Source organism: Macadamia integrifolia, chromosome 3, assembly GCF_013358625.1.
Source record: "Macadamia integrifolia cultivar HAES 741 chromosome 3, SCU_Mint_v3, whole genome shotgun sequence".
Classification (NCBI taxonomy): Eukaryota; Viridiplantae; Streptophyta; class Magnoliopsida; order Proteales; family Proteaceae; genus Macadamia; species Macadamia integrifolia.
Window position 1 is genome coordinate 12,532,530 of NC_056559.1, and position 14,996 is coordinate 12,547,525.

At 38.2% G+C, this 14,996-nt stretch overlaps 1 protein-coding gene across 5 annotated transcripts in view; it reads right to left on the reverse strand.

The window, feature by feature from the left end:
* Nucleotides 1-14,099, reverse strand: part of LOC122073057 (DEAD-box ATP-dependent RNA helicase 28-like) — an 18,905-nt gene extending 4,806 nt beyond the window's left edge. Inside the window, exons 1-16 of one of the 5 annotated variants that reach the window (XM_042637565.1) lie at nt 13,801-14,099; nt 13,544-13,720; nt 13,384-13,452; nt 13,133-13,239; nt 11,917-12,038; nt 10,469-10,547; nt 8,970-9,143; nt 4,727-4,875; nt 3,991-4,086; nt 3,624-3,726; nt 2,852-2,914; nt 2,582-2,643; nt 1,218-1,314; nt 993-1,111; nt 868-910; nt 212-313 (exon numbers count right to left, since the gene is read on the reverse strand). In XM_042637565.1, the coding sequence (XP_042493499.1) occupies nt 212-313; nt 868-910; nt 993-1,111; nt 1,218-1,314; nt 2,582-2,643; nt 2,852-2,914; nt 3,624-3,726; nt 3,991-4,086; nt 4,727-4,875; nt 8,970-9,143; nt 10,469-10,537 (1,077 nt within the window). In that variant the 5' untranslated portion in view covers nt 10,538-10,547; nt 11,917-12,038; nt 13,133-13,239; ... (1 more) ...; nt 13,544-13,720; nt 13,801-14,099. Of the gene's footprint in view, nt 1-211; nt 314-867; nt 911-992; nt 1,112-1,217; nt 1,315-2,581; nt 2,644-2,851; nt 2,915-3,623; nt 3,727-3,990; nt 4,087-4,726; nt 4,876-8,969; nt 9,144-10,468; nt 10,548-11,916; nt 12,039-12,883; nt 13,024-13,132; nt 13,240-13,375; nt 13,453-13,543; nt 13,721-13,800 lie in introns of all 5 variants that reach the window. The other 4 variants (XM_042637566.1, XM_042637563.1, XM_042637562.1 and 1 more) reach the window with 4 other exon arrangements.
* Nucleotides 14,100-14,996: the final 897 nt, after the last annotated feature.

Consider the following 14,996-nt stretch of genomic DNA (forward strand, 5'->3'; position numbering starts at 1 on the left):
AAAAAAAAAAAAACAAACAAAAAACAAAAAAAAAAAACAAAACAAAACAAAAGAGGGAATGACATTTAAGAATATCAATAGCCAAAACAACAATACTTGTAGGTAGTACTATGAAGATACTCACGACTTGGTGTGCACCGAGGATACAAAACTCTAGCTCAATGTCTGAACATTAAAGAGAGAGACAAACAACCATTTTATAGAAAATTACCTTAGCAGACTTCGCAAGAAGTTTCTTCTCCTTTTCAGTTGCAAACCAGGTTCTTTTAGGACGTGAATTGATTTCATCCTTATGTGCAATCATATTTTCTGCCTGCCAATGTCATGCAAATACAGAAAATTCGTATTTAGCAATCCAAACTTAAACAGCAATCTTTTCAAGCAAGCAGACAGGTATCAAAGCCCAGATGGTATGAGAATTAATATATGATGTTAGTCCTAGTATCCTAGATGCTAGCATGCAAGAAGATCCTGAGATCAGTTACTAGATCTATCGCATCATGTTCCTCCAAGCTAGAAGCTTCAACTACAAACAAATGAAGGTTACCATTTGACATCTGACCAAGGATTAAAGTATCGGTATCGGTCGCCGTATCGGTTGGATAAATTTAAGATACGTATCAAAGGCTATCATATCATATCGGAGAAAGGCTATCATATCATATCGGAGATACGAAGATCAAGGATTAAAGTATCGGTATCGGTTGTCGTATCGGCCGGTTAAATTTAAGATACATATGGGAAGGGTATCGTATCATATCGGAGATACTTTAAACCGTGCATCTGACCACAGAGAAAACAAATTATAACCAGGTGTTAAAGAAATTCCAAGCACAAACACATGGATCAGGACAAAGAACTCCGAACCTTTGTTGCTTCCATTTCAGCTTTTCTAAGGGCTCTCTCTTCACTGCACAGAACAGCAATTCTTATCAAGATGTTCAGAAATGTATTTAGAAGGAAGAACTTAATATGTGAAATTCAATAAGAACCTCTCCTCTTGGAAAATTGCAGCAATTTGATCTTCTGTTTGTTCAATTATTTGAGACCACTTAGTAATTGATTGTTCTGCAACCATTCGACTCTTCAGCTTTGATCCAGCTCTCTTTGCCTACCACATTGAATCATGCTCGCTGGATAAATTAAATCGTCTACTCAAAATGAAAACAGAAAGAATCAAGGATTGTTCAAATATGAGCAAGAAATATATTGCTCACGATAGCTTTTAAAACAGATCGGTCATTATCCGTGACGAATGTAACAGCATATCCTTCTCGCCCAGCTCTTGCAGTACGACCCACTCGATGAACATAGCTGCATAGAAAAACAAAGAGAGGGAAACTATAAAATATAAGCATCACTGGAATGTGAACAATAGACGACAAGCCCAATTTTATTTGCAAACTGCTAACTGTGAACCCAATGACTGCATAGAAAAACAAAGAGAGGGAAAATATAAAATATAAGCATCACTGGATGTGAACCATAGACGACAAGCGCAATTTTATTTGCAAACCGCTAACAGTGAACCAATGACTGCAAAGCATGAGAAAACTTTCCCTGTAATACATTTCACGGGAAAATGAATGCAAAAATGAGAGGAAAAAAAAGCACTAGGTGAAAACATCGTAAACCAACTAAATGGAGAATGATTAAAGTTATTAAGTGAAATAGAGATGGGCTCAATGCATCCTGACTATTTTAGCCACCATGTTAGAGCATCATAAGGCAACAAATATCTAGAAGTTCTGGAGACAATCATCATGGAGGAACTGAAATGTGATGCACAAAATTTGAGTATTTGTCCTTCAATGTTCATATCTTTACCCAGTCTTACAATATACAATTTCACTAACTTCTCAGAAATAGAATATTCTAATCAGTGATCCTATACTTTTTTTTCTTTTGACCGTTTAGAGCATATGTTCCTTCATCCATGGAAATCTTATCTGATTTATTTTTTCTAATGAATTAGGGAACGCCATTCTCCAAGGAGACTTTGTGATAATCCCCACGAAGATGTTTCTCCCTTAATGGCACTTTTCTCACTCAAAGTAAAGACCTTTTCAGTGGTCAAATTTTCCACCAGAATGCAGGTGTAATGATTTTTTAATGACCATATTTAAAGGCGAAGAGGACACCTGTTGTGCCTGTTTTCAGAGAAAGGATCCACCCATCCCTGCCTGAAGGAATCGTCCTGTGGAATATCAAAACTTCCACTTCGAATAATACTTCCTACTTTTATCAATGGAAATTATTTTAACTACTAAAAAATGTATATCAGAACATTTTAAGCACATAAATTCTAACTTACGCATTTAAATGAACTAAATTACTCGGGGGATGCATCTCATGATAAACAAGAAATGAATATTGGCTTTCTATGTTGGTTAGACCAGTGTGCCAAACATGGTGTCCATTTAAAGTGATGTAGAAATGGGTGTGTCCAAATTAGGTTCCATCCTCTACAGCATTAAGATCTGTGGCAGTTATCGTAAGGAGGAGACAACCTTGACATTCAAAGAATTGAACAAATTACCCACTAGGAATGTAATAGCAGAGAACAGGAAGTCATACTCACCTAGTAAGATCACGAGGGCATGAGAAGTTTATAACTGTTTGAACACCAATTATGTCAAGTCCCTACAGAAAATGACAATAAACCTAAGGATTACCCTGGAATGTTTCAAATAGTTGAATTAATATTGCTAAAATTTTTTGGATGCCAATTCCCAAACCAAATTCACATTCACCCGAGTGCAAACACAAACAAACAAAATAGTGTGTGCTCGAATGCAGCATTCCAAACAGAAGAAGTTAGACGAGAACACTGTAATGAGAACATGCTTACACGAGCAGCGACATCAGTTGCAATGAGAAAATCCACTTGCTGTTTCCTGAACAGATCCAAAGCCTACATAAGACCAGAAAAACACTAGTTACACATGATAATGATGACAAAGCCTGCATTAATAAGTAATAGAGCTAAAAATATTGGGTACAATTAACAATTTATTTATCAATAAAAAGATAAATAATCTAATGACGGAATATATTTGCATGATTTCAGCTCATAACCGATAACCATATATTGAAGTGAGGTAAAAAAAAAATTTATTCAAGTGCAATTTCCTGTCAGAGCTGCAAATGTTCACTAAAAGGAATTGAACAATAATTTTGGAAGGCCTTAAGAAGCAGAAAATATATACAATTTAAATAGAAAAATAAAAAGAAATGTCTCACAATCAAATTATGGACAGTTGACAATTGAGAAAATAAATTAAATAACACCAATGAAGAATGTAAGCAATATTAAAAAAATCAAGACCACGACAATTAAAACCATTAAGAAATAAAGTAAATAACCTGCAACGGAAGAAATATGTTCTCACAAATTTCAAAGTGTTGGTTCATACAGAAAATCATTTTGCGCTCCACATGTCAGTTTAATACAATATAAGAAATCTCTGGCAGGTGTTAAAGGTCCAAACAAGCGATACTTTTGATAAGAAAAATGATAAAAAGTAACACCATCCTGGAACTTGATGGAAGACCGATGTTTCATAAATGGATGTTATGGAGGGAAATGAAGCAAAAACTTCATAGAGAACAGGATTGCTCACATCAAGACGCTGCACTTGGGTAAGATTGCCATGAAGCTCAGCAGCTGTTAAACCAACTAATCCAAATAAAATCTTCAACCTATGTGCAGCTAGTTTTGTTCCACTGCCACCAAAATCATTAAGTCAGAGTGGCAGATTTGATAGAAAAAAACATAATATAATGACACAAATTCACTCAAGCCTAACGCCTACAGTAGTTTTGTTCATCCACTATATTATTGTACACATCCATTTCAATACATTCCCCTGGGAGGAATGAAGGGACATGGATAACTTTCTGGAAACAACTCTTGTGAATATAAAAGAAATTACTTATTGAGATTTATGGTGCAGATCATTGTCATTGTGATTTATAATAACAATAAACCTGAAGATTATCACTTTTGATGTGAATGTTTTACAGCATAGTGAAAGAAGAACTGCCTCTTGATTTGCTTCGCGCATACGACGAATCCTAACCACCCTGCACAGGAATTATCATAATTTAGGAGAAGCTAAATGAAGACACGTGGATTGATAAAACAAGAGTAATTCACACACACACACACACACACATATATATTATAAAAATGTGCTCCCCCCCCCCCCCCCACCACCAGCACCCAAAAAAAAAACAGTAGCAGTATTTTTAGTGTGAAGGAGGGAAATGAAAGGTGCTTCCATACCCATAGAACCTACCATTTTACAATCAGATTACTTCATCCAATGTAGAGCAGAGCCCATTGTAGATTTGCATATTACTAATAATCAATAAAATACACTTACAAGAAAATGGTCGACTTAGTACAACCGTGTCTATGATAGTTAAAAAGATTGCTGCTTCAACAAACATATTGTTTGGACACAGTAATAATTCTCCCAATTCCCTAGCAGTGGAGTCATCCTAGCAGAAAGTTATATGAAGGAAATCCATTTATGATGATTCTGGTCTTTAATTTTTTCTGTCTGTTTAGGTATTGATGATTCATGGGTAGAATTTATCAATAAGATCTTAAAGGTGCAATAGAAGACTAAGGTATAGTGGGCATGGCACCATGACTATCACAGGCACAAAATTCTACTGAATCAAACCCAGAGGATTAAAAGGATCATGGAGAAATTACTCCTCAGTCAATCTTGCAGGTCTTTTTGCAGATGGATCAGCTGAAAGACGCAAGGGTCTAGTTAAAGAAAGCTTGACAAGCTCATCAACTTCTTCAGTCATTGTAGCTGAAAATAGCAAGGTCTGTCTTCCTTTAGGACAGAGACGAACCTGCAAAAAATAATGAAAATGGAGAAAGTTCAATATTTCACCAGCATATCAAGAATCATAATTAAATTCCTCAAATCAACCACGCAGAAGCAGCTAGCTATGTAGTTTTTCACTATTCTTAGTCAACAAGCCTCAAAATGACTTTGATACAAGTGTTGAGAAAAGGCATGAATGAAAATGATTTAACAGAAAATGTAGAAATACATAGGGTGGAATCTTGAAAACAAGATTCATGTAGCCAAACCCTACTTGGGACAAATCTTAGTTAAGTTGAGTGTTAATAAGAACAATAGAACAAATATTCAAATACATTAGATATAATCATACAAAAAGGCCATAGCATTGTATCATTGATACAATACGGACCAACTTATAGAGATTGGCCATGTTGATACAATACAGAACTGATACATAAGAAATTTGTGTACAAAATTGAAACGTACTGATACGGTACCCACTCTCTCTCTCTCTCTCTGTATATCCATCTATCTATCACACACAAAGAGATGGGTTGCGGCACGGCAGTGGCAGAGGGAGAGAGAGAAACAGAGCAAGGTAGGGGGGAGAGAGAGAGAGAGAGAGAGCACGGCAGTGCGACTTGAAGCCCCATTACTCCCACTGGTTTGATTCATCTTCAAATAGTCACTGGAACTAATTGTGCTCTGTGGCAAGGAAACCTGTTCCAAAGTTCCTTCTCTTGAATGGATTATTTCCTATAAATCTTTGTTGGAATCACATCCAGAAGCACAATTAGTTCCAAGTTCCTTCTCTCGAATGGATTATTTCCTAGAAATCTTGTTGGACTCACTCACATCCAGAAGTTCACCCAATAAACGAATGGACCCGCTGACTCTTAAATTTGAAGTTTCTGGTGTCTTCAAGAAATTTAAATTAGTAGTTGAGAATTTATTTGATCGTAAAATCAAACGGTTTCAGTGGCAGGGGTGGTGAATATCGCACCATTTCTCATTTTCTGTAACAGTCAGGTATTAACATTGCGTCTCATGTCCTTGTACACATGAGCAAAATGGTTTTGCTAAGCGACACCATACGCATATCGTTGAAACTGGCTTCATACACACTACTTGCTCATACATCGTTCCTTGACGGTTTTGGCAACATGCTTTTGAAACGGCTGTATTCTTGATCAATCAGCTGCCAACACGTATAATTGGCAATATCTCCCCCCTTATTTTGACTCCATGGCACCCATCCAACATATGATCACCTGCGCATTTTTGGCTACGCCTGTTATCCATTATTATGACCGTATAATCATCACAAATTGGATTACCAGTTAGGCATTCATACTTTCTTAGGCCTACAGTTCGCGTCACCGAGGCTATATTTTCTTTGAGAATACTACCAAACGCATCATCATCTCATGTTATGTGGTCTTCGATGAAGACCGTTTTCCCTTTCGAGATGCCTTACTTGATACTACCTCACCCACTCCCTCTCCCCAGCCATCCATCCTTGGACCACCACCCAATACTTCAATGGCTTCCCTCCCCTATTACAGCGTCCCCAGGTACTGCCCTCTCCCAGCCGCACCAACTCTTCCCATGCGGCCTCCACCTCCCCACCCTCAGTTCCGTTGCCCCTACCCACCACCACCCTAGCCTCCCCCTCTACATCTTCCACAAACCTCACCATCGATCTTGTCGTTGACCTCCCCGCCGCCTCTCCCTCTGCAGCTGTCAACCGTCATCCCATGATTACCCGCCATTAGGATGGCACTCGCCGCCCTAAAATCCTGGTTGCAACAACATCCCCCAACCCATCCAACCCCACTGAACCATCGTCCGCTGTTGCTAGCCGCTCCCAACAATGGCGCCAAGCAATGGACTGTGAATTTACAGCCCTCATGAAAAATGTGACTATGGACTCTTGTTCTGCCACAATCTTCTTTGAAGATAGTAGGGTGGGTGTATTGCATTAAGCGTAAGGCAGATGGTACCCTTGACAGATACAAAGCTCCCCTTGTCGCTAAGGGCTACAATCAACAAGAAGGCCTAGACTATAATGAGACCTTCAGCCAGGTTGTAACACCCACAACAATCTGCCTAGTGCTCTCCATTGCTCTCTCACGGTCATGGCCCATTTGCCAACTTGACGTGCAAAATGCATTTCTTCATCGGCTCAATGAGGAAGTGTTCATGTGTCAACCTCCAGGGTTTATTGACCCACAATTTCCTGGTCATGTTTGCAAGCTTCATAAATATCTATATGGCCTCAAGCAAGCCCCCTGCGCTTGGTTTGAGAAGTTAAGTTCCTTTCTCCTTGAAAATGGATTTTTTGGTTCAAAAACAGATACTTCTCTCTTTATCTATCATATGGGCAGCATCACTATTTACGTTTTAATATGCGTTGATGATATTATTATTACTGGTAGTTGCAGTGCTTTTCTCACTAACTTCATTCGCACCATCGCAGCCATATTTTCCATCAAAGATCTGGGCCCCCCCTACACTACTTTCTTGGCATTAATGTCATTCATGCTGCCAAGGGGGTTACCCTTCTCCCAATAGCAGTACATACGTGATATCCAGGCCAAAGCTAAGATGGGTGCATGCAAGCCAAGCTCCACTCCACTCACCACCTCCACTTGTCTCTCTCAGCTTTCTGGTCCTCTAATGGCTGATCCCACTATCTATATAAGCACTGTTGGTGCTCTTCAGTATGCCACTGTCACCCGCCTATCCATCCAAACTGCAGTCAATAAGGTATGTCAATTTATGCACCGCCCCACAACTGATCATTGGGCCGCTGTCAAACAAATTCTTAGATACCTCAAGGCCACGGCAGATCATGGATTCTATTTGAACGACAGACCAAGATGCAACTGTCCACCTTCTCCGACGCCGATAAGAATACTCCTCTTCATTCCATGTATGGAGGAACTACTCCTCAATTATCCCAAAGGTCAACCTCAAATAAGAATTGTATCTCAAAACAAATCATAGAGTGAAAAACACATTACCATCGTGGACGTAAGTTTTCTAAAACCTAACCACGTTAAACCTGTTGTGTCTATCATCCTCTTCTCCTTACCTCCTTTAACATTTGGCATCAAAATGACGCGATTCCAGTACCGTTGGAAAGATAACATGAAGCACTACAAATTTCAGCATATTCCTCTTTCCAATTCTTCCATCCAGGCTGCCTAAATTTGCTCCAAAGTGGATGCAACTACACAACCTATGAAATCTTTAATCAAACTACGAGGAACCTTCACCTGATGCTGCCACATGTTGCTAGTGACTGTATAACCATGTAAGACCACTGCCAAACGTCATCATACACACCCGAATCCTTAGTAACACTGCCAAATACTGTCTGCACTAAAACTGACCTGTCTACATTGGTGACATGCTGTGTAGATTCTAGAGCTGCCAAAACACCTGTGCATCACTGGAACACCTCCAAACATCGCCAAATAGTTGCCAACAATGACAACCCTAAATCCAGTTAGCCAACAGTTTCTTTTCTCAAGAACAGGCAGAGAGAGAGAATGTGTTGTAGATGTTTTGTATACAGAATAGACAGTCTTAGCAGGCCAACAAGCAAATTGCTCCTAGACAAGTTCCGCATATGAGGATCATATTCCATGGATCTCTTGTTGTAATTGGGGAGAAAATATCAGGGATATGCTAAGTCTACATTGAGTGCATTTAGATGGAGGATGTAAGCCCATTAGTCAAAACTGATGGGGAAAAAATGAGCAAGGGAAGTCCTAGTGTCACATCTTTGCTTAAAATCATGGCTGCGGAAACTAGCATATAAACTGAATCAGCAGTTTTATTGGGCACAGCTTAAATTACTACAATAGATCCATTGTCTTGGGACATAAAGGCAAGCGGTAGATATCTCCAGCTTGAGGTGTGGAAGAGGCTCATGTCTCATCATAAGGCCACCTCACTTTTGTCTTATTGCCTCGGAATGCACCTCGGGGCTTTTTCATTACACTAGCCTATGCACTTCAGAACATGTACACCTTGAATGCCTTTAGGAACACTAGATATATACACTCATATATATGAATACAGAAAACATATAAAATAAGCATTTGCACTTAAAGGGCGAAAAGTTACCAGCTCATGAATTTCGGCACTAAATCCAAGTTCCAGAAGGCGATCTGCCTCGTCAAGAATGAGAACTGCAAGATCTTCCAACCCCACTGACTGTGAATTTCGTAAATGATCTATCATACGCCCTGGAGTGGCCACAACAATATCTGGCATTGATCTCAAGGCTACCTCTTGCGTCTGAACCGACAATAACATTAGAGTGAAATTTTACTAAAACAGGAGCAATAAGCAAAAGTAACAATGGTATAAGAACACATCACAAGCCTTTCCAATGTGATTTGGTAGGGAAGCTGCTATTTTGTGCAACTGTCTATCATGTGTGGATGGAGAGGAACTTGCGAAGATAGGCTCAGACATCAAGAAAAAAATCAGAAAATTTGGGACACGATCACCTTTTAGATTTGTGGCAAAGTAGTCAATGTGACTGGAACAGTTACAAATGCTCGGAGGAATAGATTGATTGTTAGGTCTTGGGATTTGAATGTTCAAATTTCTGTGAGGGCATCTCATCCAATCTAAGGATGGGATGCCTGAATGGTTCATCTGTAATTTATTTTTTCTTCCTCTTTTGGGCTCCTTTCCTAGGGAGTCGGCTCTGTGATTTTTTTGGGCTTTGTTGAATATATAAAACCTCTATTCATCCAAAAAAATAAATAAATAAATAAAGAAGCTACAAAAGAAGCACGTCTGAAGCAAGAATAATATAACATTGAATAATTGACCACTTTCATATCACTGGTCTTGACCACACCACTGGGTGGAACAAAACTTCCAGCGGAAGAAAATGTTTGCTCTGGAAAATGTTGGCATTTACCATTTGAAGAGTTTATGCATGGGGAAAAAAAGTCACATTTTCAAGATAATTACTTGTCAGACAAGCACGGAGTTGGAACAGCCTAGGAGATTCAGGTTTCTAGCCATGAACTACAAGGTAAAGTAATTGGTATATAGAAGTAAGACTTTAGGCCATCGATTATCTCAATTAGGAATTAAATCTTTTTATTATTCTCTTGTTTTCAATAAAAGAGAGAGAGAGAGAGGATTGGTCAGGAAAGGTGGGTACATTTATATGAAGAATCAGGGTTTTAGGAAAAGAGGACATAGGTTACAGTAAAAATATTCATCTGTAGGAAAGCAAGCTAAGGATGTAGGGGAAGAGAATGAAAAGAAATAAGGGAAAAAGTAGCTCCTAAAGAACATGCCAATATTTTACATCAAGAATATCAAATCAAATTGAAAGATAAAAGTTTGAACTCCTAGAGCAATTCACGACATTTTTGAATTGTAGAAGCAACTCAGGTGTTCACGAAAAGATAACTCGGTATCTACATAAACAATGTTAGATGGACCTGAGTCGAATATCATTCCACTGAACAGTCAGAGACACTCACATGAATCAGAAAGAAGAGAAGAAAAACTAGGATACAATCAACAAGACAGTATTCCGACCTTGGCACCTCTAAATCCATAACCCAGGGTGGGGGGAGAAATTCTGAACAAACCTTTGTTGAAAGGCCACCAACAATGAGGCAACATCTTATATCAGTGAACTGCGCAAGTTTCTTTATCATACTGTGGACTCTGTCAAAAAAATTAAAAAGAAGTAAGTTCTATTGTTTCAATCGGGACTCTACAAACATAAAGCAGATATGAAATGAGTAGTCATAACGGTAAGGCAAGCCTAGGCGGGGTCCATGTGGTCAATTCATGTTATATAAGCGGGAGGGTCGTGTAAAACACTAAACTTATGTCCTATTAGTTTTAATTTTACATGGAACTTATGGTAAAATAATGAATTCTTTCCCTTTTACTTATAAATTGAGAGGGTCTTCTTTTTTCTTCTTCTTGAGGGCAGTGGACGGGGGTGTCGGTGGCTGACGCTGCAACCTTTCCAGGGGGTAGTCGCAGCTGCTGCTTCTCCCTATTTTCTTCTTAATCGTAGTATGCAGTTGACCAAAGTAGTGCTAGTTCACATTATTTTTTAAGCTCATCTCATTCCTAACTATCCTAGTTCATGGACCAGTCTACATTTGAAGAAAAAGGAGGTTTGATTTAAGTATGGTCACTTGGGTTGGTGTCTACTGGGTCTTGGAATGGATTTATGTTGTACTGGAACGTTCTATCAAGTCCCAATTATGGTTAAGTGGGTCACAATAATTTTGCATCAGTTGTGTTTACTCATTGATTATTTTATTCAGTCCAATTAGAAGTCGAGAGATTGAACTCAGGTAGGAAATCATTTAAAGCATCAGAGTCCTAAATAAAGTCACAGTATTTTTACCGCCAGTAGGAATATGTCAAGATGGCTAGTCTCCAGTTGAGTTTTTGGGTATTGATTTTGAGATTCAAGTAGGCACTGTTAGGCATAGGTCACAACCAGGTTCAATTAGCTCTATTGTTGGTTCCTTATTTGTTTTCTACCGTAAATGCTGATATTACTACTACTTATTTTCTTCAATACTCTGCAATCCAGGTTAACGTGAGTAATAGTTCAGTTTTCTGAATTCCACAAATCATCTTCTAATGAATTACAGAATTCATTCCTGTTTTGTTTCAATTTTCAGCAATTTATTATCATAATATCCTCCCAGAAATTTTCAGCAACAGCCAATCCATACAGGATTTACAGTCCAGCAGACCTCCCCCTGACCATTTGCACCTGCTAAACCCTGAAGAAATACATCTCTCCAACCTCCTTCCTTACTAACATCACTTGGCCAAAATCCCATTAAGTTCTTTTCTGTATCATTCATTTTCTCTCCAACTCCTAGTTTGAGTAGGGATACTCTTCCCTAGTACCAGTTGGATTAGGATTACAATTTCCCAATCTTATGGAACTAAGTATTCACTTTTCAATTCCTTGTCCACCTAGGATTCCTAATCCAGTACATTAAGGACTCTATTCTACTAAATGACATTCATATCCATCCACACTTCTAATGACACTCACAACTTCAGAGATATTAATTTGGTGCACCAATGCTCGAAAGGCCCAATCTGTTCTTCCGTGAGAGCCAGGTTCACCTGTCTTAGCCAACTAGCCAGATATTCAAAACAGAGGTATGCATGTTCCTGGCACAATACCAAAAAGCATCTTCATTATGAAATCAGACAGAAAGAACACATGTTTCTTAAATCTTTTCGGGAACAGAAGCAGCCAGAATATGTTCAAGCAGGCCCTCGCCTTGAGCGTTCCCTATTTACACTAAAAATTTCTAGCCTGCACACAATCGACCAGGCTGCCAGATTTTCCGTATCATCTTCCTTCTTACTGAAGTTTTCTCATTCCTTAATTTGAAAGAAATTTCTTCCTAAAGAGTATGAGAAATCAATTAGGTCTCTGACTGAGTACATGAATAGATATTGATAGCTCAAGTATTTCACTTAAACATCTCATTCCTACATTTTGATAGAAATCTGTCCTTCAAGAGTACAAGGGTTCAATTATACCTATAACTTAACAGTTATGACAGAGCAAGCAATTTGTTTTGTGGCTTAAGTTAGAAGCCAAGATTTGGTAAAGCCACACAGCAAATCACTGTATGGAAAATTTCTTATCAAGATTAGTCTGCTGCAGGATTTGGCCCAATAGAATCACTTAAAGACTGGATATCTCCTATTTCTAGTATAACTATCGTTTCTACAAGTTTTTCTTTAAATACAATGGGGAATCTCGTAAATATATAAATACACCTACAGCATAGTATTCCACAGTACCCAATGTAAGGGGCCGGAGAGTGTTTCCCTTAGGGAAAAGGTTTCTTTCAGATAAATGAGCAGAGTGACCCTTGTCCAAGAATTAGGAACAGGGATGTAGCCCATCTCAGTTGTTGCCATAACCATTGTTACTGACCTTGTGCAATCAGTTGGCTGCTTTAATCACATTGTTTAGTGAAAATTCTTACTGATTTTCTTACATGTGGTCATATCTCTGTCGTGAATGAACCAGAAGAATTTTGTTTGTGTATCGTTGTATATGTAATAAATTTCTTGATCTTTGTATGGCCAGTCGTTACATTATCATGCTTTCCCCGCAACAAACAAACTGAAAAGAACCCTAAGAAGGTAAAGGAACATAAGAAAGTCCACATATAATAAGATGAAGTAAAGCATAAGTGCATAACAAAATATAAATCAAATGAAAATGAAAATGTAAAATAACTCACTGCACAGCCAGTTCCCTAGTTGGAGTAAGCACTAGGACCCTTATTGCATGTATACGCTTAGGACGGAAGAGTAACCTCTCCAGCACAGGTAAGGTGAAAGCAGCCGTCTGAATGGGAAAATAAATTATAAATAAAAAATAGAAAAAGCGTATTATCTACCAAAAAACTCTAGCAAAAAGCCCAATACTGTTCGACAGTGCTCTGCTGTGTTCTGTAAAATAGTAAGCGAGTTGCTTATCATACAAGCATACCTTTCCGGAACCAGTAATGGCACTCCCACAGATATCGCGCCCAGTTAAAGCTAATGGTATGCACGCTGCCTAAAATTGAGAACACTATAGCTAATTAAAAAAAAAAATTTGAAAAACTATCTACCCATATTCAGAGCAAATCGAGTATGTATGTTAAAACCTATATAGGTGTTGGCTTTTGGTACCCCAGAGCTTCACAAGCTCGAAGCAATGGACGAGAAAGATTCAGTTCCATGAAAGAGTTCGCATGAAACGAAGTCCCATCAGACGGAGCAAAGAACGATTTACTGTCTCCGCCAGTCTTCTCATTGTCACCTTCTTCAGGTTGATAATTTTCCTAGAAATCAACAAAATTTCTTGTGAAAATCCGAAATCTTCAATTTATTCTACTGATTGATCAAATGGAGAAGACCTCACTTGTTTGTGAGGTTCAAATTCAACGTCTTCTTCATCGCTGTGATTAGAAATCTGGAATGCGCGTTCTTTGAGAGCTTTGGAAATCTTGAGATCTATAGAAGTTGTGCTTCTTCGAGCGTGTTCTTCAGCGACGGATTCAGAATATGCAGCGAACTCCCACGGAGACTGAGATTTTTGAGCTCCGTTCTCCTCTTCCACTTCTTCTTCGCTTTCGTATTCCTCGTCGCTAGGAGCCTCGAATGCGAAGCTTGCATCCATAATGGAGCAAAAAACAACCAGACGAGACGAGGAAGTGTAGAATGAGGAGGAACTTTGCTTGTTGGGGTTTAAGGAGAATGGGTTTTGGTCTGGGTTTTAAGAACCGGAATCAGGATCGAATCGATCCAAAGCGGATTCGAATCGGTTCTTCAGGCCTTTTTTTATGCCTGAATCGAAATTGACCCAAATCGTTTAAAATTTAATGAATTTTTTTAAAATATTTAAAATTGATCCACAAAAGTAAGAAAGTTTCATCTCTCCCTCTTCCTCTTCCTCTTTCTCTTGCTCTTCCTCTTCCTCTTCGGTAGGAACATCTGATTGATAAAACTCCCAATTCCTTATTCTAGAGATTTTGTTTCAAAAGAGAGATTGAGATTGGAATTATGCTTGGCTACATCAGCCAGATTTCATAATCTCAAAAATCAGACCGTCCCAAAATATATTCCCAAATCATATTTTAAAGAGCATATTATACTATCATACTATATTTATTATTATTATATAAAAGCAGTAAATTTTTCACTTGACAATTTTGTCCTTTCTTCTTTATTATATCTTCTTTTTAGTCTTTATTTTTTCTTTCTTAAATTGTTGGTACCTTTTACATTATTATATTTTTGTATTATAATTATAATACTTAAATACTATTTCTCTCTCTCTCTCTCTCTCTCTCTCTCTCTCCCTCCTACTTTCACATGATTTTGCCTATTATCCACTTTCATTTTTTTACTAAAACTCTCTCTCCCTCCCACTCTCACAATATTTTATCCAATTTCCTTTTTTAATTAAAACTACTTCCTTTTCTTTACTAAAACTCTCTCTTTTCTTTTTTTAATTCCCTAAAACTCTTTCTCTCCCTCCCATTCTCCTTTTTTTTTTTTTTTTGGGTATTAGATTGAAGAAATGTGGAAAACTCTACTCTTGTCAAAATGTTGTAT